This window comes from Trematomus bernacchii, unplaced genomic scaffold (assembly GCF_902827165.1).
Source record: "Trematomus bernacchii unplaced genomic scaffold, fTreBer1.1, whole genome shotgun sequence".
NCBI lineage: Eukaryota > Metazoa > Chordata > Actinopteri > Perciformes > Nototheniidae > Trematomus > Trematomus bernacchii.
In genome coordinates, this window is record NW_022987573.1 from 92807 (window position 1) to 117943 (window position 25137).

General features: G+C 42.1%; 1 protein-coding gene and 2 long non-coding RNA genes across 4 annotated transcripts; all 3 read left to right on the plus strand.

Moving 5' to 3' along the window:
- Positions 1-242: 242 nt before the first annotated feature.
- On the plus strand, positions 243-22865 carry LOC117479412 (deoxycytidylate deaminase-like). Of its 2 annotated transcripts, XM_034126364.1 has the most exons (6): positions 17271-17390; positions 18070-18163; positions 18723-18939; positions 19477-19593; positions 21870-21966; positions 22199-22865. In XM_034126364.1, exons 1-6 carry the CDS (start codon positions 17362-17364, stop codon positions 22248-22250), a joined length of 606 nt encoding a protein of 201 aa, XP_033982255.1. In that variant the 5' UTR covers positions 17271-17361; the 3' UTR covers positions 22251-22865. The 2 variants fall into 2 exon arrangements, with proteins under 2 accessions (XP_033982254.1, XP_033982255.1); XM_034126363.1 differs by lacking the exons at positions 17271-17390; positions 18070-18163 and adding an exon at positions 243-367.
- LOC117479418 lies at positions 11000-12810 on the plus strand. Its single transcript, XR_004555572.1, has 2 exons — positions 11000-11039; positions 12588-12810. It is a non-coding gene; the product is annotated as an uncharacterized LOC117479418 (long non-coding RNA).
- LOC117479416 lies at positions 14673-15747 on the plus strand. Its single transcript, XR_004555571.1, has 2 exons — positions 14673-14798; positions 15081-15747. It is a non-coding gene; the product is annotated as an uncharacterized LOC117479416 (long non-coding RNA).
- Positions 22866-25137: the final 2272 nt, after the last annotated feature.

The window sequence follows — 25137 nt, forward strand, 5'->3', positions numbered from 1 at the left end:
ACAGTTTCATATGCTGAAGCCGCAGAACAGGTATCACAAAGCATGACAAGGAAATCCCAAGTAGCAGCAAGTATATTCTCTTCAAAAGATTTTCCCAAACTTCCACAGGCAAAGAAAAGCTGCACAATATGTTCACATAAATGTGTCATAGGAGAGGATGCATTGATTGTTAATAAACACCATTTTGATGCCTTCATTGGAAAAGTGGTGAATGTTACTTTGCAACAAGGAGGGGCAGCTTGGGCGTATTGTTGTTCATAGAAAAAAATGTAGCAACGGGGCTAGAAAAGATTTAATGGAACCTGAAGATTACTTCATGGCTGCAGCCGTTCTGTCAGCAAGGCAGAGCAGAGACCCAAGCACACAGGTGTGTGTGTGTGTGTGTGTGTGTGTGTGTGTGTGTGTGTGTGTGTGTGTGTGTGTGTGTGTGTGTGTGTGTGTGTGTGTGTGTGTGTGTGTGTGCGTGTGTGCGTGCGTGCATGCGTGCGTGCGTGCGTGCGTGCGTGTGTGTTTCACAGTGAACCTTTTTAAATCTTGTGTGATCAGGCATCACTTTGAATTGCCTTGTGTTGAAAGGTGCTATATAAATAAACTTGCCTGGCCTTGCCTAGTGATGACACAAAATCTACTAGGATTACTACAAATTTCACCACTCCTGCGTAGAACAAACACGAGGCAGAATATAAACAGGAACGTGCAAAAACATGTGGAATCCTTAAACATCTGATAGAACAAGAACAAGCTGTACTTTTTTTTTTTAAGGAGGGGCAGCTTGGGCGTATTGTTGTTCATAGCCGTGGGAACATGTTTCAAATGGGGGGTACTATGGGGATGACACCAGAGCCGGTTCTGAGCAATTTGCTGCCCTAGGCAAGATTTTTGCTGACTCATTTATAGAAAAGATTTCATGGAACCTGAAGATTTCAAGGCCAAGATTGAAGGCCACAAAATGGTGTTTATTAACAATCAATGCCTATGACACATTTATGTGAACATATTGTGGAGCTTTTCTTTGCCTGTGGGAGTTTGGGAAAATCTTTTGAAGAGAATATACTTGCTGCTACTTGGGATTTCCTTGTCATGCTTTGTGATACCTGTTCTGCGGCTTCAGCATATGAAACTTTGTTATGAAACTGTGTTTTGTAGTGTCAGAAAGAGGGACAGAGGCAGGGATCAGGAGGCAGATGAAACTCCAGCTGGACCACATGGTATGTTTTTATTCTCCTTGCATACATATTCCAATACAGCAGCACAATCTAGCGGCTCTTAGTATTGACAGATACTTCTTGAAATGTGTTGCTGCACAGGTCACCTTTAGCTCTCTTAAGAGATGGATGATGTCATTTGTGTACTGAATTATAACTAAGTACTTTTACTGTACTTACAGTAAACAGAATTCTAGGGTATCATGAATATTTTCTGCTGTTTTATACTATATTTTTGTTTGTTTGTCTGAAAACCTTGTTTCTCTTGTGCATTAAGAACACTTGTGTTTGGGCATGATTTAACAATGAATAGGTTATGTATACAGTATAAAATACCACGTACTGTCTGCCCTCCCATCCCTGCTGAAAAAAACAGTTTAGACCAACAAGGCTGGTCTGGCTGGTCAATATTAGGCTGGATTAGTTTGCTGGTTTAGAGGGGTTTTGGACACTTTATGTGAGGATCTACAGTACTTCCTCCTTCTTTTCCACTTCTATGTTTGTTTGTCTTCCTGGCTGGGCGTGGCTGACCTACATTCTGATTCCCGCCAACTCATCTCCACTGCTGTTGTTCATCTCACTGATTGCCACTACTCACCTGCACCTGCTTAAAACCCTGGTTCCCATCCTCAGACTTCGCCAGTTCTTCGTTTATTCTTCAGTGATCCACACACACCTGCCGCTCTGCTTGCCACGTCCAGCCTCCGACTCCTCGTCTGAGTTCCCTCCGTGCCTCCACGCACACCAGCTCATCCTGACTACATTCGCCAGCTCTGGATCTCCGGCTCTCCACGCCGGTGTTTCCTCCGTGCCTCCACGCACACCAGCTCATCCTGACTACATTCACCAGCTCTGGATCTCCGGCTCTCCACGCCGGTGTTTCCTCCGTGCCTCCACGCACACCAGCACATCCTGACTACATTCGCCAGCTCTGAGCTCCTCTCTACACCTTGCCTGTGCCGTGGTCAAATAAAGACTATTATTTGACACTTCACCACTGTTTCCGTCTAAGTGTCTGCGTAGCGGGTTCTTTTCTTCAGTCACTTCTCGGGAAGCGTAACAGAAGAACTGGCCGTTAATGAACCCCGCAGGCACTGGAGCGGATCCCACCATGCCCTGTCTAGTCAGGGTTCCCTTCTGGGTCAACACGACCAGCTCATTCGGGCGTTAGTCGAGAGCAATCAATCCATGGCTCATCATGTCTCTGAGTTAGCTTGCCAGATCTCAGCTCTAACTACCTCGGCTGCAGCTTCTCATGCCACTCCTAATCCAGCTCTTTTTCCTACTCCACGCCAGGATTTCCCCATCACCGACCCTGAACCATTCCATGGTGAGGTGGAGAAATGCAGAGGATTTCTTTTCCAGTGTAACAAAGTTTTTCGCCAGCGTCCTGTTTCGTTTGCAGCTGATGTTACCAGGATTAATTATGTTCTGAGTTTGCTCCGTGGCAAGGCTTTAACCTGGGCAGAGGCTTTGAGCTCTTCAGTGGACTATGACAATCTGCGTTTTGAATGCTTCTCAGAGCGTTTTTCTGCTGTGTTTGATCATCCCAATTATTCTGGCTCCGCCGAGAATCAGCTGCTCGGTTTACAACAGGGAAACCGGAGTGTGGCCGAGTATTCTATCGAGTTTCACACACTTGCTGCAGAGGCTCGATGGGACGAGGCGGCTCTCAAGGTGGTGTTTTTGAGAGGATTAAAGGATCAGCTCCGGGATGAATTAGCGGCACGAGACGTTCCAGCGGATCTCCAAGATCTGATTTCCTTGGTGTCCCGCCTGGACTGTCGTTTGCGGGAGCGCAGAGCTGAGCGGACAGAGCGGAATCCACCAGTCTCACACAGTAAGCCCAGTTTTTCCACCTATCCTGTTCCCTCTGTGTTTAGAGTCTCTCTCCGTTTTCTCGCCGCCCAGCGGGCGCACCTCTTCTCACGAGGAAGCTATGCAACTGGGTCGCGCTAGACTATCTCCGGAGGAGCGTCAACGTCGGGCGTGTGCTGGCCAATGCATGTATTGTGGCAACGCCGGGCATGTCATTGCCAACTGTCCAGTACGCCCAAACGTGGGAGCTCGTCAGTGAGATTGGGGGTCCTGACGAGTCCACAGCCATCATCTCTACCCCCTTCTTTGTGCCGTTTTCTAATACCCGCCAAGATCTGTGTAAATACTATGACTTTGCCTATCCAAGCTCTCATTGATTCTGGTGCTGAGGATAGTTTTTTGGACCGTGAGCTAGCTGAACAGTTGGGACTCTGCCTGGAGCCGTTAGATGAACCTCTAACAGCCTATGCACTTAATGGGCAAATAATCTCCTCTGTAACAGCACAGTCAGCCCCTTTGACATTGATCACCTCCGGCAACCACAGAGAGCTCATCCAGTTAAAGGTAATCTCTGCACCTTCCACACCTCTGGTATTGGGTTATCCGTGGCTTCGCACCTACAACCCACACATTGATTGGGTTAAGGGAAGGATCATTGAATGGGATCAGCACTGTCTCGCTAACTGTCTATTATCTGCCGTGCCTCCTGTCTCTGTCTCCCCAAACTCTGCTGCTTCTGTAGACTTGACTGGAGTTCCTGCGACCTATCACGACCTGAGAGTGGTCTTCAGCAAGGAGAGGGCTCTCTCTCTTCCTCCTCACCGGCCCTACGACTGCTCTATAGATCTGTTTCCTGGGGCTTCTCTACCCACCAGCCGCCTCTACAACCTGTCCCGTCCTGAGAAGGAGGCTATGGAGCTATATATCACTGACTCAGTGGCTGCTGGGATTATTCGTTCTTCCTCCTCCCCCGTGGGTGCCGGTTTCTTCTTTGTTGGCAAGAAGGATAAGTCACTGTGACCTTGCATTGACTTTCGTGGGTTAAACAACATCACTGTTAAGAACAAGTACCCATTACCCCTTCTCACCTCTGCTTTTGAACCTCTCCAAGAGGCAACCCTGTTCACCAAGCTTGACCTTAGGAACGCCTATCACCTGGTCCGTATCCGTCAAGGGGATGAATGGAAGACGGCTTTCAACACTCCCTTAGGTCATTTTGAATACCTAGTCATGCCTTTTGGACTCACTAACGCTCCAGCAGTTTTTCAGGCTCTGGTCAACGATGTCCTACGTGATTTCCTTAACCGCTTTGTCTTTGTAAACATAGACGACATCCTGATTTTCTCCAAGAACCAGGAGGAACATGAGAACCATGTCCGCCTGGTGCTTCAGAGACTGCTGGAGAACAAGCTCTATGTCAAGGCTGAGAAGTGTGAGTTCCACCAGAACCGGATCAGCTTCCTGGGCTATATCATTAGTCAGGGCAGAGTGGAGGCAGACCCTGGGAAGATCGAGGCTGTGGTCGAGTGGCCAGCTCCTACTACGAGGAGGGAGCTTCAGAGGTTTCTGGGCTTCGCCAACTTTTACCGCCGCTTCATCAGGAACTTCAGTAAGGTTGCTGCACCTCTCTCAAGACTCACCTCTGTCAACATTAAGTTCTTCTGGACTCCAGAGGCTAATGAGGCTTTTCTCAAACTCAAGTCCCTGTTCACCTCTGCGCCCATCCTCATCCAGCCAGACTCAGAGAAGCAGTTTATTGTGGAGGTTGATGCGTCAGACACTGGGGTGGGAGCTGTCTTGTCGCAAACAGCTGGTTCTAATAACATCCTTCATCCTTGTGCTTTCTTTTCACGCCGCCTCTCTCCTGCTGAGCGCAATTATGATGTTGGAAACAGGGAGCTTCTGGGAGTAAAGTTGGCATTAGAGGAGTGGAGACACTGGCTCGAGGGCAGCAAGCAGTCATTCCTGGTCTGGACAGACCACAAGAACCTCGCCTACATCCAGTCAGCGAGACGGCTGAACTCCCGACAGGCCAGATGGGCTCTCTTCTTCAGTCGCTTCAATTTTAGTCTCACATACCATCCAGGTTCCCGGGATGTAAAGCCCGATGCTCTATCCAGACTGTACTCTCCTGACTCTCCCGAGTCCTCTGCTGTTTCAATCCTGCCCAAGAGTTGTGTTGTAGGCGCCCTCTCTTGGGAGATTAATAACACCATCCAGGAGGCTTTGAGAGAGCAACCAGATCCTGGTAACGGTCCTCCGAACCGTCAGTTCGTTCCCGATGCTGCTCGCTCCAAGGTTCTACAGTGGGTCCACAGTTCCCGGTTCTCCATTCATCCCGGAGTAAACCGCACACGCTCTTTTCTGAAAAGACACTTCTGGTGGCCTACTGTCAACAAGGACACTCAGGAGTTTGTTTCCTCCTGCCCCACGTGTGCTAGGAGTAAGTCCTCCCACCAAACACCTGCAGGATTGCTCCAGCCTCTACCCATCCCTAGTCGTCCCTGGTCACATATCGCCTTGGACTTTGTTACCGGCCTGCCTCCCTCCCAGGGTAACACCACAATTCTCACCATTGTTGATAGGTTCTCTAAGTCTGCCCACTTTGTAGCTCTTCCTAAGCTCCCTTCAGCCCTGGAGACCTCCCAATTCCTCTCTGTACACGTTTTCCGGCTACATGGAATCCCTTCTGACATAGTTTCTGACCGCGGTCCTCAATTCACCTCTCGAGTGTGGAAGGAGTTCTGTCAATCCCTGGGAGCTTCTGTCAGTTTAACATCCGGATATCATCCCCAGTCAAACGGTCAGACTGAGCGAACCAACCAGGACCTGGAGTTAGCCCTCCGCTGCATCGTTGACCGTAACCCCTCTACCTGGAGCCCCCATCTCCCCTGGGTTGAGTACTCGCATAATTCCCTAACGTGTTCTGCTACTGGTCTCTCCCCGTTTGAGGCTTCTTTGGGGTACCAGCCGCCCCTGTTCCCTGAAGAGGAGAGAGAACTAGCAGTTCCCTCGGTCCAGCAGCATGTTCGTCGTTGTCAGAAGATCTGGAGAGACACTCGCTCTGCTCTCCTCCTGACTTCAGCTCGGAACCAACAGTCGGCCAACCACCACAGACAAGCTGCTCCTCCTTACGTCCCAGGTCGGAGAGCCGGAGATCTAGAGCTGGCGAATGTAGTCAGGATGAGCTGGTGTGCGTGGAGGCACGGAGGGAACTCAGACGAGGAGTCGGAGGCTAGACGTGGCAAGCAGAGCGGCAGGTGTGTGTGGATCACTGAAGAATAAACGAAGAACTGGCAAAGTCTGAGGATGGGAACCAGGGTTTTAAGCAGGTGCAGGTGAGTAGTGGCAATCAGTGAGATGAACAACAGCAGTGGAGATGAGTTGGCGGGAATCAGAATGTAGGTCAGCCACGCCCAGCCAGGAAGACAAACAAACATAGAAGTGGAAAAGAAGGAGGAAGTACTGCAGATCCTCACAGTACCCCCCCCCTCAACGGGAGCCTCCTGGCGACCACCAGGCTTGTCTGGATGAGCCCTGTGAAAGGCCCTTATCATTACAGGGTCCAGGACTCGGGAGCGAGGGACCCAGCATCGCTCCTCGAGGCCGTAACCCTCCCAGTCCACCAAATACTGTAAGCCCCTGCCCCGGCGCCTGACGTCCATGAGACGGTGCACTGTGTAGGCAGGATGGTCATCAATGATTCGGGGGGGAGGAGGGGGAACGGTTGGAGGGCTCAAGTCACTGGTGTGAACAGGCTTAATCTGGGAGACATGAAAAGTAGGATGGATTCTCAATGTTCTGGGAAGCTTCAACCGGACTGCAGAGGGGTTAATAATCCTTTGAATGGAGAAGGGACCAATGAAGCGTGGAGACAACTTCTTCGATTCTGTGAGGAGAGGAATGTTCCTGGAAGATAACCAGACAGAACGCCGGTGTTTCCTCCGTGCCTCCACACACACCAGCTCATCCTGACTACATTCGCCAGCTCTGGATCTCCGGCTCTCCACGCCGGTGTTTCCTCCGTGCCTCCACGCACACCAGCACATCCTGACTACATTCGCCAGCTCTGAGCTCCTCTCTACACCTTGCCTGTGCCGTGGTCAAATAAAGACTATTATTTGACACTTCACCACTGTTTCCGTCTAAGTGTCTGCGTAGCGGGTTCTTTTCTTCAGTCACTTCTCGGGAAGCGTAACACTTTAGCTGCTCAGGATAGATGGTTTGGTCACAGTGTTCTAGCTGGTCACCATTAGCTGGTTGGGATAGCTGGTTTAGCTGGTAAAAGCTGGTGGTCACAGTGTTCTAGCTGGTCACCATTAGCTAGTCAGACTGGTATGATCTTGAGTAGAACTTTAGCTGGGATTACTTGATGGTTAAGCTGGTCATATATGATGATGAAACACTCTCACCCAATTGCAGTAGCTCAATGAACATCTATCATTTCAGATCAGAGCACCTACCTTACCAGAAAGGTACCAGAATGTATAGAATGTATTGTCTGTAAATAAATACTCATACATCAAATGATTAGAAGCAGGAAAATAATTTATAACACACAATGAACATTAACACACATTTGAAAACAATTTCAAAACACCCATTACTTCATATTTGTAAGCAATTTCCTTCAACTTTTTCTTTCCGCTTTTCACAAGGTCCTGTATTTTTTGTGAAATGTAGTAACCGGCCAACTTCCCCCTCTCGGTCTTCTCCACGTGTTGTGAATTCAGCCATCCTCTGAAGCACTCTTGAAAAGAGAAAGGAAAAACAGATTAACTTTTAGCTTTGTGTTATGATTACTTAAATATGTGCACTGTGAGATGAAAAAGAAAAATGTATCAAATTTTTGAACATTCACTGTGATTTAATTTCAGATTCTGTTCTTGTAAATATCATATTCTATTATATTACATGTTACATTATTATCAACTCCTGAACAACAACAAAAAGCCCGCGTTTTATCCAGTTTGTACACAACGATGGAGAAACTTAACAAGCAGCAGTCCATTTCGTTTCGACTTTTAGCTTTTGTCTTGTTTCTCTCTTTCACACACAAACAGAAACAAGCGCACACACACACACACACACACACATACACACACACACACACACACACACACACACACACACACACACACACACACACACACTTCTCTTTTCCTGGGGGGTGTTAGGTCCGTGTTATTGTGTGTTGCTGTGCACGGAGAGCAGCATGTGTGCGTCATGAATGGATAACTACATTTTTCCATTTGTAACTTCTGTTCTTAATTAAGTGGAAAGAAAGAAATCAAATGGAAGGGGAGAGGAGGGATAGCAGGGGTTCTCAGGATCATGAGGATGAGTGTGTGTGCGCGTGTCTGTCTCTGCACAAAGAGGAGTCTGTTTATCAGTCAGCAGACCTGAGTGTGTCATTCCCCCCCCCCCCTCTCCTATTCCCTGTCTCTCTCATTCCCTAACTCCTTAAAAGGAAAACATTTGTGGAGGAGTAGGTGATAGGAAGCCACAATTTCATCCCTGACCACGCCTCACTTTAAAGAATCGTTTCAGTCCTCTCCCAGAGAACAAAGCCTCTTCTCTTTTCAATCTCTTCTGTCTTTTCATGTGGTCTTTTCATCTTCATATCACCACTCCCTGCTTGTGGAGTGCTTTAGTTTATTTTTAACCCACTAAAAGCTTTCAGATGATGTGCTCTATTGTATATCTGGTGCCACATGTGTTTTTCAGCATTCCATGGCTGGAGATTGTCTACACTGGAACAGAGGAGAGGGTTACAGTTTCAACATCAATATTTTTGCGGTGAGCAGTTCTTTGGAAAAAGCTGCTGAGGTTGCCCAATTGAAAGAACCACATATGCACAAACAAATCTTTTGCCAACTTTTGACGTCAACAAAGACCAACCTCATTTCAAGGAAACTTAATAAGAGCGTGTGTTTGGTTTTATAAGTTTTACTTTAAGAATGCTATAAGAAAGTATGAGCATTAAAAGGGGAATGAGACAAAGAAAAAAATAAAGGGGAGGGGGACATAAAGTTCTTTGTCTGAACTCAACAGAAGACCAAAACTAGGCAGACAGAAGGACAGCTGTAGCTTCGGTCCCTTTCAACTTTAAATGTCCAACATTCTGTCACTCTCTATAGCAGTGTGTGTGTGTGTTTGTTACAATGTAAGCAGGTTTGACAGAAGAAGAATAAGGGGGTTTCCACGGTAACCTCGGGTTTTGAAAGAGCCCCTTCATCCTGTTTTTCTCTGTGAAAAAAAAATTCCTGACTGTGTGTGTGTGTACAGTATGTGCATGTGTGCTTGTGGTTGTGTGTCATTATGTGGAAAGAACCAGATGGCAGGGTGGGGCGGGGAGGAGGGGGGACGGGGGCAGGATGTGGTAGGGCCAGGATGCAGGGGGAGGGATTGTGGGAGTGGCTAAGACCGTGCTCACTTGCGTTTCCCTGGTGCATGACTGACTGCGACTCAAATGTTCTGCACTGAACGAAGTTGTATAAAAACACACTTTATTTGCTTAAACAATATAACAAATGTAAATATTTTAATAGGTAAAAATATCCAGAGAATCTCCAATACAAAATGTTGCTTGTCCTTTTGTCTTGCCCTTCTGTTCATTAATTAACACACTTTAAACAAAGACTGAAGGGGACGAGGGATCTGATTTTATTTTATTTTAAAGAAGGCTTCAAATCAATTATTTTTTATCTCAAGCCCATACAAATAAGTTTGTTAACATGTATAGATCATAATTTGCCTAATTTGGTCTTTTATATTTCACAATTAAGATGGTTAAAGTGTATGTAAGTATACTTGTACTCATGGGCGTCGCAGCCATTATATGAGGGTGGGACAAGTCCCCCCCACTTTTTCAAATGGATAGTTTAGACCCCCCCACTTTTACTATGCGGAAAGTCCGTGAATCGGTCTATCCACTCGCCGCACTTTGTAGAGCGCTGTGTCAGTGCTTCACTATCAAATGAAATCCATTCCACTTGCTTATTGAGAGAATGCCCAAATCAATGAAACTCCGTACCATGTTTTCACTGCTACTTTGTACCAAGGCAGATTCTCACATAGCGCGCGCATGTTCAAGGAGTGTTGTCATAGTTGGACAGCTCAGATCTGTTGTATGAAGCGATGCCGGTAGCGGAGGTAAGGCACACACACCAAATGTTCAGGAAATGGTTAATACAGCGAAAATCAAAGCTGACGATCTCTTGGTTTGATATGTTTTCTCCCCCAGACAACATGGACATAAGAACATTTTTTTCAAAGAAGAGGAAAATAAGTCATCAGCTGGTAGCAGTTAATCAGTTAACAGTGATGGCGGCGTCTCACTTCTGGAGAGGAGTTTCGTCTTTATGTCATGATAGAGAAATACAAATACTGAATAGTTTAGATGAGAAAAAGGCATCGAAATGCCAGGTTACTAGTATTTATCATGTAAACAGGGAACATGAATAACCCGATCTCTCTGTGCTCATGTAAACACCATATCCCCAATATGATCATAACCAGGATAATACTCATAAACGGCTTACTGATGTCCATGTAGAGACGCAGTCAGTGTGTTTTACTGGAGCCTCAGTTCGATAAGAGATTATTTTCTGAGTTCTTTAACTTAGGTACTCTCTCTCAAAATGGTAATGTGCATTATGTTTTAATTATACTTCTTATCATTCAGAAGCTTTTTGTGTGTGTTTATATTTTACTGAGTGCTTATAGGCTATTTCCATCCCAGTATTCAGTTAACTATTTATTTTCTGTGCACATTACATAGAATATTCTACCTACTGCTTGGGACTTTGAGTCTTCAAAATGTCCAATGTCACAGACTGCGACTTACTTTAGAGTCAGTTGTATTTACATTCAGTATGACTTGTTATGATTCAATGTGAAAGAATATACTGCTCAATAAATAATTATCACTTCACCACCTCTCTTGACATCTAGGCACTTGAGAGTGAGTCAGAGGCAGAATACAGGGACAGTGGAGAGAGGTCCATTGCTGAGGTGAGTGATGAAAGGGAAATGACAGTTGAGAGTAAATTGTGATGTGGACTCTCATCCCAGGATTTTAAGGAAATCAGTGGGGATATTGAACAGGAAACATTTCAGTCAAGGGGCATCATATGACCAATATAGACAGAAGAGCAACATTTATTTGAACATTTAAGTCAATGATACCATTCCTAGGTGAACTTAACATCTGTATGGAGTCAGATCAGTCTCAATATTAATAAATGCTCACAGAAGGATTCACAAATGTATTTTGCGATTTATATATAAATGACTCTCCACAACAATATCTCTCAATGCACTCACAAATAATTATTGTTGTATATAAATGTACAAAAAATGGGCATTTAAACTGCTTTTTATTAATTCAAAGACGGCTCTGAATTAATAATCAAATATGTTTCCTTTCTTTACTACCGGATGAAATTACAAAATGTACCCATCATTTTCCTCATGCTAGTATAGCCACATAAAGGTATCAAACCACCTGTTAAAATGCACCAGAATACAGGAAATCTATATTTTTTTTCGCCCCCACACCCCCCGTTAAAAATGCCCCCCCCACATTCAGGATGCTTCCTACGCCCATGCTTGTACTTATATTCGTTTTGATTAAATAAAAAATGTAGAATCATATAGCCATGTGTCTATCATTTATTGTTGTCAACATAGCATCATGTACAACTCATTAAGGTCCAATCAGCAATGTGTTAACATAATGAACTTACATAGGGTGACTTGAGGATTTTTACTGTTATTATTAGTCAGGGTATTAAATTGCTTGTCAATTAGTTATTATGGAGACGGGTGGGTTGCAAACGTTTGTTCTGAATTTAGATTTTTTAAAGAAGAGCTGGCAGAGCTCTATACTTACGATACACTACCAATGAGTTTCAGTGTTACTTCTCCTAAACTAACTGTGTCTTCCTACGTGCATGTATCTCTTGTGCACTTTGACTGTCAGCTAAACACCTTCCACCATCAAGGACTAGAGACCGTAGATGTCGTTTAATCGCTTTTAATCATGAAGAAAGGGTGAAACTAGGAAATAAACACAATACAAGAAGTGCATAAATATGCGGAAGAATATTTACACACATTATACATTGAATCAACACCAAAGAACATACACACACGTGGCTGTAGCACAAAATTATGGCTTTTTCGTTGCTTTTGTGGCAGACTACAGCGCCACTTACAGGCCTGGCATATGTACTACAGCGTCTCCAGCGCTTTCGAGCGGCAATGGCCGGCCGTGGCCCAACCCCACATTCCCCTGATAGGTGGAGAGTTTGCTCAATAGCCGTAGCGCCACTTTCCTGACGTCAGTAAAGTGTTCAAATCTGTATCAGTTTTTATCAGATCCGTTGCAGCCCCTTTTTTAGAGATTTGGGTATGGAGGAAAATAGAGATTTGTGTCTGTTTTTGTGTTGTGTTTTCTGGAACACCGGGGAAACATATTCATGTATAAAAGACGTACAAAAGTGCATTTTGCATGATAGGTCCCCTTAAGTTAATCTGTTTTTCCTTTCTCTTTTCAAGAGTGCTTCAGAGGATGGCTGAATTCACAACACGTGGAGAAGACCGAGAGGGGGAAGTTGGCCGGTTACTACATTTCACAAAAAATACAGCACCTTGTGAAAAGCGGAAAGAAACAGTTGAAGGAAATTGCTTACAAATATGAAGTAATGGGTGTTTTGAAAATGTTTTCAAATGTGTGTTAATGTTCATTGTGTGTTATAAATTATTTTCTTGCTTCTAATCATTTGATGTATGAGTATTTATTTACAGACAATACATTCTATACATTCTGGTAACTTTCTGGTAAGGTAGGTGCTCTGATCTGAAATGATAGATGTTCATTGAGCTACTGCAATTGGGTGAGAGTGTTTCATCATCATATATGACCAGCTTAACCATCAAGTAATCCCAGCTAAAGTTCTACTCAAGATCATACCAGTCTGACTAGCTAATGGTGACCAGCTAGAACACTGTGACCACCAGCTTTTACCAGCTAAACCAGCTATCCCAACCAGCTAATGGTGACCAGCTAGAACACTGTGACCAAACCATCTATCCTGAGCAGCTAAAGTGTCCAAAACCCCTCTAAACCAGCAAACTAATCCAGCCTAATATTGACCAGCCAGACCAGCCTTGTTGGTCTAAACAAGGATGGGAGGGCAGACAGTACGTGGTATTTTATACTGTATATATAACCTATTTATTGTTAAATCATGCCCAAACACAAGTGTTCTTAATGCACAAGAGAAACAAGGTGTTCAGACAAACAAACAAAAATATAGTATAAAACAGCAGAAAATATTCATGATACCCTAGAATTCTGTTTACTGTAAGTACAGTAAAAGTACTTAGTTATAATTCAGTACACAAATGACATCATCCATCTCTTAAGAGAGCTAAAGGTGACCTGTGCAGCAACACATTTCAAGAAGTATCTGTCAATACTAAGAGCCGCTAGATTGTGCTGCTGTATTGAAATATGTATGCAAGGAGAATAAAAACATACCATGTGGTCCAGCTGGAGTTTCATCTGCCTCCTGATCCCTGCCTCTGTCCCTCTTTCTGACACTACAAAACACAGTTTCATAACAAAGTTTCATATGCTGAAGCCGCAGAACAGGTATCACAAAGCATGACAAGGAAATCCCAAGTAGCAGCAAGTATATTCTCTTCAAAAGATTTTCCCAAACTCCCACAGGCAAAGAAAAGCTCCACAATATGTTCACATAAATGTGTCATAGGCATTGATTGTTAATAAACACCATTTTGTGGCCTTCAATCTTGGCCTTGTAATCTTCAGGTTCCATGAAATCTTTTCTAGAGAGATAAAAAAATATGGATGAATAAATAAATGTTAACTGGTAAAATAAGATATAAATGAGCCAGCAAAAATCTTGCCTAGGGCAGCAAATTGCTCAGAACCGGCTCTGGTGTCATCCCCATAGTACCCCCCATTTGAAACATGTTCCCACGGCTATGAACAACAATACGCCCAAGCTGCCCCTCCTTAAAAAAAAAAAGTACAGCTTGTTCTTGTTCTATCAGATGTTTAAGGATTCCATATGTTTTTGCACGTTCCTGTTTAGATTCTGCCTCGTGTTTGTTCTCATTGGGCCTTATGTAAGAACATGTTCTATTCCAATGCTTAATTGCTCTAGGTCGGATTTCCTACTAACGTAATAGACACTTTGGACATTTATTAATCCTAGTAGATTTTGAGTCATCACTAGGCAAGGCGAGGCAAGTTTATTTATATAGCATCTTTCAACACAAGGCAATTCAAAGTGATGCCTGATCACAGAAGATTTAAAAAGGTTCACTGTGAAACACACACACACACACACACACACACACACACACACACACTTCAGTCAGTTGTAACTATTGGTAGACTGATCATTATCATTATGGCAAACATTTGATTCATAGATTCGAGTGAACAAATATTTTGATGCACTTTTACAGTTGAATAAACTGAGTGCTGCTTTCACTCCCATCAGTCAAAAATGTTGTCCCCTATCAATACTGATGACAGATTTATTCTGAGTTACTCCACTTCTTATTCTCCTTTTCTCTCTTTTACTTTAACTGCCATGATTCTGCTATAAAGATTAATAAGTTATTTCTGTATCCAGGTATGAAGGAAGTCGTCTATCTTTGTGATAAGTACAATACTTCTCTGGAAACACAAGCCGCCAAACGGATGTTTAAACAGGCAAAGATACCATTCAGGTGAGACACACACACACACACACACACACACCCACACACACACACACACACACACACACACACACACACACCCACACACACACACACACATCCTTGTCTTTATTGCATGTTGGGGTACCTGACCAGACCATCCCTTTTGGGATCCACCCTTTCTGAAGTTTGTACTGGGTTTTGGGAATGGGAATGCATTGAATAAACAAGGAAGACCCTATTCCACTAATGCCCGTATCATACCCTGATCATTGAGTTTGTTGTTTTTTTTTCCTCTGTGTGTTTTTGCAGGGAGTTCCTCCCCAAGGAGACTGAGGTTGTCCTTAAACTCAAGAGCGTCTGAATGAGGCGAGGAATGAAGAGGATGACTTGATAAGATTAAAACTTGTTTCATCAAATGCGTTGGTTGTGTTCTACTTTATATATATATTCTTTTTAAACCCATTGACATTTTTTAAATGGGCATCTGCTTAACTGCCAAGCAAAATATGAAAACGTTAAGCGAAGCTCTAACTGCATCTGCCATAGGGCCTTACAGCAGGCCAATGAGTAAGACCTGGTGACCTAAATAGTCCAATTGAGCTAAAAAAAATCTTAATTTTGATGGAGCTTGTTGAGGATAAATTACCAAGGCCTCAGCCGTCTACTCCTATAGTCAGCGTTCAGGCATGCAACCTCAGTCGCTCCTTTCTCTCTTTCTAATAATTGTAACACTTTTTATTTTATTTTATATGTTTTATTTCCTGGTATCTAAAGGCTTAAAACATGTCTAATCCCTGGATCATAATCATAGGCTACATATGTGTGATCATCATACATCATTGTTTGCCAAAGTTACCTGCTATGAAGATGAACAGTTTAAAATCTTTGTCTTCATAACATTCTGTGTCTCCACACCTTCATTCCTTTAACCGTGTCAGCTCTCAGTTGAAGTCAATAAAACATTTGGACGGCATGATCTAATGTCCACTGTGTTCATTATTTAAATTGCATTTATGATGTAATAGATAAAAGGGTTTCTTTAATTAAATGACAAATGCATACAGCTTGTCATTCAGGACATCAGACAACACATTCAAATCACTTTTTGATGGAAGTTTTTGGTTAAAGTATAAGTCAACAGATTGTGTTGTGTAGTGTTAGAAATTAAAATCAATATTCAATGACGTAATTTAGTTTAAACGCACAGTAAGCTTTGTCGTAGCAGCTTTAAAATCAGCTGGGGTCTAGAGAAAATAACCAGTTAGGTGACAAACGTACAGCAACACAATGTTCGTTTTGAAAGCAATAAGGATCTTTATATTTGCAAGTATGTACTGTTCTGAGTGAAACAGGCTCTCTTTATGGGAGGACATCAAAGCAGATTTGCAATACAACAACATTCTGGGAGGCCAGCTGATACCCCCTCTGGCACTATGCAAAACCATCTCACACTACAAGACAGTGAGATATACACAGACACTATAAGCAAAACCATCTCACCCTACAAGACAGTGAGATATACACAGACACAGTATGCAAAACCTCACCCCCTAAACGCGTCTGTTGATCACTCATACATTTAAGGTTCACTCTCAGAGAGATGACCTAATCAGACAATGAGAAAGAGGAGGGAAGTTCCCTCCTTACATCACCGCCCACCATTGATGAGGAGGAGTTTTTGCACGTTCCTGTTTAGATTCTGCCTCGTGTTTGTTCTCATTGGGCCTTATACAACATGTTCTATTCCAATGCTTAATTTCTATAGGTCGGATTTCCCACTAGCGTAATAGACACTTTGGACATTTATTAATCCTAGTAGATTTTGAGTCATCACTAGGCAAGGCCAGGCAAGTTTATTTATATAGCATCTTTCAACACAAGGCAATTCAAAGTGATGTCTGATCACACAAGATTTAAAAAGGTTCACTGTGAAACACACACACACACACACACACACACACACACACACACACACACACACACACACACACACACACACACACACACACACACACACACACACACACCCCATTTGAAACATGTTCCAACAGCTATGAACAACAATACGCCCATGCTGCCCTTCCTTAAAAAAAAGTACAGCTTGTTCTTGTTCTATTTCTGTTTAATGATTCAACATGTTTTACACTTTCCTGCTTAGATTCTGCCTCGTGTTTGATCTCATTGGGCCTTGGGCAATAATTTTGGAAAGTCTCCAAAAAATGTTGGCCTTGTGATCAAAGAAAAAAAATTCAACTTTATATAATTATGTTGTCTCTTTAAGTGTTTGTCTGTAGCGCGAAGACTATCTGGAATGGCCAGAGTACTATATATAGTCTGTCAACTCAGAGGATTAAGGACCTTTGTTTAATAGATACTTTTTTTATTGGCAAAAATAAGTGCAAGAAAATAAGCCCCGTAGGCGAGGCTCTAAACATTAATTTAAAGGGCGGCAACTAGGAAGAACCTATCCTGTGTTGACGTCATTTGAGGTGGAGCTTTCTTCCACCGCTAACTTAAAGTTCAACTAACTGTCAGCAGCGTACAGTCCAGAGAGAGGCACAGACTGTGAGGGGTCCAGCATCAGAACACTATGGCAGGAAAACCAGCTCAACCGAATGAGTAAGTAGTTCAAACTGTTACAATTCTCTTGAAAAGAGAAAGGAAAAACAGATTAACTTTTAGCTTTGTGTTATGACGAAAAAGAAAAATGTATCAAATTTGGTTTTGAACATTCACTGTGATTGGGTCTATTATCCACGCAATACACCGTATTTAATTTTTTTCTTAATTTACATTATTTAATTTCATATTCTGTTCTTGTAAATATTATATTCTATTATATTACAAGTATATAAACTTCAACAATACTTCCTGCCATATCAATCTTATCAATTTCATTATCACACAATTTAACAAACATCTCCCAATTTGTTTTAGAAAAATTCCATCTCATTATACCATCTAGCTCAACCACATTACTTACATCAAATTTGATTATAATCGGAAAATGATCATTCCCAATATTGTTATTTGCCAATACTTCCCAACTACCACCAGAAGTGAATTCACTTGATACCAGAGTTAGATCTATCGCAGACTCTATCGCAGTAACAACTGCAGCCTGTTCCACTGGTGTGTGTAGGAGTAGTAGACTGTTTAACTATATTTTGATGAATGCCAAAATCAGAAAGGAATTTAGATTTCACATGGAAAGTCTCCAAAACATGTTCGTCTTGTGATTAAAGAGAAGAAAAATCAACTTTACATAATTTCTGTCTTCTTGTGTGTTTGTCTGTAGCAATGGGGCTAGAAAAGATTTCATGGAACCTGAAGATTACTTCATGGCTGCAGCCGTTCTGTCAGCAAGGCAGAGCAGAGACCCAAGCACACAGGTTTGTGTGTGTGTGTGTGTGTGTGTGTGCGTGTGTGTGTGTGCGTGTGCGTGTGTGTGTGTGTGTGTGTGTGTGTGTGTGTGTGTGCGTGTGTGTGTGTGTGTGTGTGTGTGTGTGTGTGTGTGTGTGTGTGTGTGTGTGTGTGTGTGTGTGTGTGTGTGTGTGTGTGTGTGTGTGTGTGTGTGTGGGTGTGTGTGTTTCACAGTGAACCTTTTTAAATCTTGTGTGATCAGGCATCTAATAATTATACGAATAATAATGTTACCCATTGCCCATTACCCATGAGTATTATGATAATGGTGATGTGGAAAATACTTATTTTAACAATATTCCACTATAATCTTTACTAATAAGTGATCGACATGTCAAATAAAATATTAATGATACAGTTGTTGATATTTATTTCTGTGGAACAATTGTTTTATTATTCTGGAAGTAAAAATTGAATCTATTCGATCAATTATTAATAAATATATGTAGTACGTGAAGCCCTATCGCCGAAGTAGTACTTAAAAGAAGTTCAGCTAGACTAAACTCTGGAACCTCACCCCCTTTGCAGGTTGGGGCGTGTATTGTGAACCAGGACAAAAAGGTAGTTGGCGTTGGTTACAATAAGATGCCAAACGGCTGTGAAGATCACATGCCGTGGTCCCGCTCTAAAGGTGAAGATGCTGCCGCCGCTGTTTGGGCTAATGGCGGTGACCTCACCGTTGCTACTGCTGCCAGGGTTGCTGCTGCTGCTGCTGAAACTAAGCTGGACACTAAATACATTTATGGTGAGGACGCACACACACTTCATCCTTTTTGCTTAACTTTTAGATTTTATTTTTTTCTGAAATCAAACAGTTTGTTGGAAAATCCAAAATGTAGAATAGTTTTACCATTAAAATTCCTTATGATAAAAATGTTTACGAGAAATGTATATTTTTTAAATATGTGATGGTGGTGAGGAATGATAATATTATAGTTGGATTAATACAGAGGATTTATCTTTTGTTGTTGTTGCAAGTATAGAAGGGATGGATAGAATGACACAATAGAGACGTTAAGCTTTTATTTTCATTGTTTCATTGGGCAGATGTCCTACCAAATGTACAATATTATGAATGTCACCAGGGGTGTCGATGGTGTGTTAGGAGAGGTCTATTCCTTCGGTGATAAAGAAATCACACTATCATTGGAGCATATGTATATCATGCATGTCTGATTGTTTATAACTTGTTTGTTATACAACCTAAATACATTTCAGACAAGGCACTTGCATGCCCTCTATTGATGGGTCCCGTCTCCCCCTCTCCCCCTCTCCCCCGCAGTGTGCCACGCAGTGCTCAACGCCATCATGAACAAGAACAGCGCTGATGTGAAGGGCTGCTCCATCTATGTGACCCTGTTCCCCTCCAACGAGTGTGCCAAGCTGATCATCCAGGCCGGTGAGTCCCTGCAGCATGCACACACACACACACGCACACACACGCACACACACACACACACACACACAAGGCAAGGCAAGGCAAGGCAAGTTTATTTATATAGCACCTTTCAACACAAGGTAATTCTAAGTGCTTTACAAAAATGGAAGACATTTTAAAAATGGCATTTAAAATCAGTCATTAAAAAGGAAAGATAATAAAATAAACATTAAAAGAAAAAATACATGGATAAAAGTTAAAAGTTACAGTGCAGTTTAAGATGTGAATAGTTCAATTAAAAGCAGCGGCAAAAAGAAAAGTCTTCAGCCTGGATTTAAAAGTAGTAAGAGTTGCAGCGGACCTGCAGGTTTCTGGGAGTTTGTTCCAGATATTCGGAGCATAATAACTGAATGCTGCTTTACCATGTTTAGTTCTGACTCTGGGGACAGAAAGCTGACCAGTCCCTGAAGACCTGAGGGTTCTGGATGGTTCATAATTTAGCAGTAGGTCAGACATGTATTTTGGGCCTAAACCATTCAAAGCTTTATAAACCAGCAACAATATTTTGAAATCTATTCTTTGACACACAGGAAGCCAGTGTAAAGACTTCAGAACAGGAGTGATGTGATCCACTTTCTTAGTGTTAGTGAGGACTCGAGCAGCGGCGTTCTGAATTAGCTGCAGCTTTCTAATAGATTTTTTAGTGAGGCCTGTAAAGACACCATTGCAGTAGTCGAGTCTACTGAAGATAAAAGCATGGACAAGTTTTTCCAAATCCTGCTGTGACATTAGTCCTTTAATCCTAGATATGTTCTTTAGGTGATAGTAGGCTGATTTAGTAACTGTTTTAATGTGACTGTTGAAACTCAGGTCAGAGTCCATGACTACACCTAGATTTCTGGCTTTATCTGTTGTTTTGAACATTGCAGACTGAAGCTCAGCGCTAACTTTTATACGTTCTGCCTTGGCTCCAAAAACCATTACCTCAGTTTTATCTTTGTTTAATTGGAGAAAGTTCTGACACATCCAGTCATTGATTTGTTCAATGCACTTACTCAGTGTTTGAATTGGAGCATAATCTCCTGGTGAAATTGTTACGTAAATTTGTGTGTCATCCGCATAGCTATGGTAACTTATTTTGTTGTTTTTCATTATCTGAGCCAGTGGTAGCATGTAGATGTTAAAGAGAAGAGGCCCCAAGATGGAGCCTTGAGGTACCCCACATGTCATATTTGTCAACTCAGATGTGTATTTACCTATAGAAATAAAGTTTTTTCTGTCCTTTAAGTAGGACTCAAACCAATTTAGAACTGTTGCCGAAAGTCCCACCCAGTTTTCTAGTCGGTCTAGTAATATGTTGTGGTCAACAGTGTCAAATGCAGCACTGAGATCTAATAATACTAACACTGAAGTTCTGCCACTGTCTGTGTTTAAGTGGATGTCATTGAAGACCTTTACAAGAGCAGTCTCAGTGCTGTGGTTTGGACGAAATCCTGACTGGAACACATCCAAACAGTTATTTAAATGCAAGAAGTTACTCAACTGTTGAAATACTACTTTTTCAATGATTTTACCTAGAAATGGCAGGTTTGATATTGGCCTGTAATTGTTCATTACTGAGGCATCTAGATTATTCTTTTTTAAGAGCGGTTTAATGACTGCAGTTTTCAGGGCCTCTGGAAAAATACCTGAGTGAAGAGATGTGTTTACTATATGAAGTAGATCTGAGGCCATGCAAGGAAAAACATCTTTGAAAAATCCTGTTGGAATAATATCAAGGCAGCAGGAGGAGGATTTCAGAAGTTGAATAATGTCCTCTAAGTTTTTACCATTAATCTGATGGAATTGTGTCATGGTGTTTGAATTGATACACACACACACACACACTCACACACACACACACACACACACATACACACACACACACACCACTCACACACACACACACACACATACATACAAACACACACACACACACACACACACCACACACACACACACACACACACACACACACACACACACACACTTCAGTCAGTTGTAACTATTGGTAGACTGATCATTATCATTATGGCAAACATTTGATTCATTGATTCGAGTGAACAAATATTTTGATGCACTTTTACAGTTGAATAAACTGAGTGCTGCTTTCACTCCCATCAGTCAAAAATGTTGTCCCTATCAATACTGATGACAGATTTATTCTGAGTTACTCCACTTCTTATTCTCCTTTTCTCTCTTTTACTTTAACTGCCATGATTCTGCTATAAAGATTAATAAGTTATTTCTGTATCCAGGTATGAAAGAAGTCGTCTATCTTTGTGATAAGTACAATACTTCTCTGGAAACACAAGCCGCCAAACGGATGTTTAAACAGGCAAAGATACCATTCAGGTGAGACACACACACACCCACACACACACACACACACACATCCTTGTCTTTATTGCATGTTGGGGTACCTGACCAGACCATCCCTTTTGGGATCCACCCTTTCTGAAGTTTGTACTGGGTTTTGGGAATGGGAATGCATTGAATAAACAAGGAAGACCCTATTCCACTAATGCCCGTATCATACCCTGATCATTGAGTTTGTTGTTTTTTTTTCCTCTGTGTGTTTTTGCAGGGAGTTCCTCCCCAAGGAGACTGAGGTTGTCCTTAAACTCAAGAGCGTCTGAATGAGGCGAGGAATGAAGAGGATGACTTGATAAGATTAAAACTTGTTTCATCAAATGCGTTGGTTGTGTTCTACTTTATATATATATTCTTTTTAAACCCATTGACATTTTTTAAATGGGCATCTGCTTAACTGTCAAGCAAAATATGAAAACGTTAAGCGAAGCTCTAACTGCATCTGCCATAGGGCCTTACAGCAGGCCAATGAGTAAGACCTGGTGACCTAAATAGTCCAATTGAGCTAAAAAAAATCTTAATTTTGATGGAGTTTGTTGAGGATAAATTACCAAGGCCTCAGCCGTCTACTCCTATAGTCAGCGTTCAGGCATGCAACCTCAGTCGCTCCTTTCTCTCTTTCTAATAATTGTAACACTTTTTATTTTATTTTATATGTTTTATTTCCTGGTATCTAAAGGCGTAAAACATGTCTAATCCCTGGATCATAATCATAGGCTACATATGTGTGATCATCATACATCATTGTTTGCCAAAGTTACCTGCTATGAAGATGAACAGTTTAAAATCTTTGTCTTCATAACATTCTGTGTCTCCACACCTTCATTCCTTTAACCGTGTCAGCTCTCAGTTGAAGTCAATAAAACATTTGGACGGCATGATCTAATGTCCACTGTGTTCATTATTTAAATTGCATTTATGATGTAATAGATAAAAGGGTTTCTTTAATTAAATGACAAATGCATACAGCTTGTCATTCAGGACATCAGACAACACATTCAAATCACTTTTTGATGGAAGTTTTTGGTTAAAGTATAAGTCAACAGATTGTGTTGTGTAGTGTTAGAAATTAAAATCAATATTCAATGACGTAATTTAGTTTAAACGCACAGTAAGCTTTGTCGTAGCAGCTTTAAAATCAGCTGGGGTCTAGAGAGAATAACCAGTTAGGTGACAAACGTACAGCCACACCATGTTCGTATTGAAAGCAATAAGGATCTTTATATTTGCAAGTATGTACTGTTCTGAGTGAAACAGGCTCTCTTTATGGGAGGACATCAAAGCAGATTTGCATTACAACAACATTCTGGGAGGCCAGCTGATACCCCCTCTGGCACTATGCAAAACCATCTCACCCTACAAGACAGTGAGATATACACAGACACTGTATGCAAAACCATCTCACCCTACAAGACAGTGAGATATACACAGACACAGTATGCAAAACCTCACCCCCTAAACGCGTCTGTTGATCACTCATACATTTAAGGTTCACTCTCAGAGAGATGACCTAATCAGAGAAACTAAGACAATGAGAAAGAGGAGGGAAGTTCCCTCCTTACATCACCGCCCACCATTGATGAGGAGGAGTCACCACTGAGATATAGAGAGAGGTGACGGAGCTCTGGACACTTCTTCTTCTTCACCACGAGACTTCACCCCTTCACCCCGGCGAGGCAACGGCTGCTCTGTCTCTCCTCTTACCCTCTGCTTGTTGTATCATCGTGCCATTTAATTAAACTCAACCAATTTGAACCTTTCCGGAGACTCCATTAGTCTCTTCATTCGAAGCTTCTCTCCTGGGCGTGAGAACAACGAATACTTCTAACAGTATACCTTTGACATGACTGATGAAAGGAATACTTACAAAAAAAGAATGTTTAAAAAACATTATTTTATTTACGTAAAGTTTGATTTCCATAGTTTCTCTTTTGTTATCTGGACTTATAACTTCACAACTTCACACTCATTTTATATTTAATATGCCATTCTTGCACACTAAATGTAACTAATATCCCACCCCTATATATTTTCTACTCTTTTATTTCTAATTATGTGCAATACTTGCTTTACATGCTGCTTATCTTTTCAGTTTAACTGCATTATGATTGAGGATAGTCAGACAGGATTGTTCTTTATATTGGTTATCACAACAGCAATTTAAAGTTTGGTTACAACAATCACAAAGTACACAGCAGACCTACTAACGTCACAAAGTAATCTACCAGCAATAATCCATTGCATTGCGTTGTGGCAAATGTAGAGGATGGTTCAATGTCTTCCTGCAGTCTCTGGACTGGACCACCCTGTGCTTTTTGGAAGGATACCTCTGCATTTGAAACCCCTCCTGGTCCTATTCAAATTATTAAGGATTATTTTCACCCAAGGCAACTGTTGGTCTGGAACATCAGGTCTTAGGCAGCCTAAAGACTCTGACCAAACCGACGCCAAAATCATACTTTTGACTGAGCTTCTGTTAATTGCATCACGGTTCTGCTTCTTGGCAAAAAATACACTACAGCCAGCAGCCAACTATCACTCATGTTCTTGCACCTGCCTGATAGGAAATTACTCAACTTAACAGCAGGCAGCAGTAGACTGTATTTGCACAATTACTACTCCAGTTAGAGTATAAACATCTTGAGTAGAAAGTCACTTAAAAAAATAAATACTGACACACTGCTGTCTTTTTATCATTATGTTTATTTCATTCATCTGCTTCATAACTAGCAATGAGCATTACATTACATTGTATTCAAAGCAACTTACAATAAGTGTAATAAACCATAAAGCAACACACAATGAGAAACATGCAGGTATATACGCTTCAAATAAACCATTGTAATTGCTGGTGCATTGTTTTAAAATGGTCCTAACCATTTCAGTGCTTCAATCTTTTCTTCGGTTTGAGTTTAAAGGCCAAGGTATACAAGTGACACAGGTAGGTTTTCTGTTTGTGACAAAGATTGGTGACCTGCTATGTCAGCACAACCAATGTAAATTCCCTCGGCAGAAAAAAAGGCCGGCATCCGATCATGAGGTGCTCTAAATGAGGAGAACAGTCCGAATAAATAATCCCCACATCCGAGCACCAGTTATTGTTCACCATAAAGCACACACCTCCCTTACTTTTCCCTGAGTTTACAGTCCGGT

Excerpts from the sequence above, each read along its gene's own strand:
- LOC117479412 (XM_034126364.1), top strand. The coding sequence starts at position 17,362 with ATGGCAGGAAAACCAGCTCAACCGAATGA. Across the intron at positions 18,164-18,722 it reads GCAGAGACCCAAGCACACAG|GTTGGGGCGTGTATTGTGAA; the intron begins GTTTGTGTGTGT and ends CCCCCTTTGCAG. Across the intron at positions 19,594-21,869 it reads CAAGCTGATCATCCAGGCCG|GTATGAAAGAAGTCGTCTAT; the intron begins GTGAGTCCCTGC and ends TTCTGTATCCAG.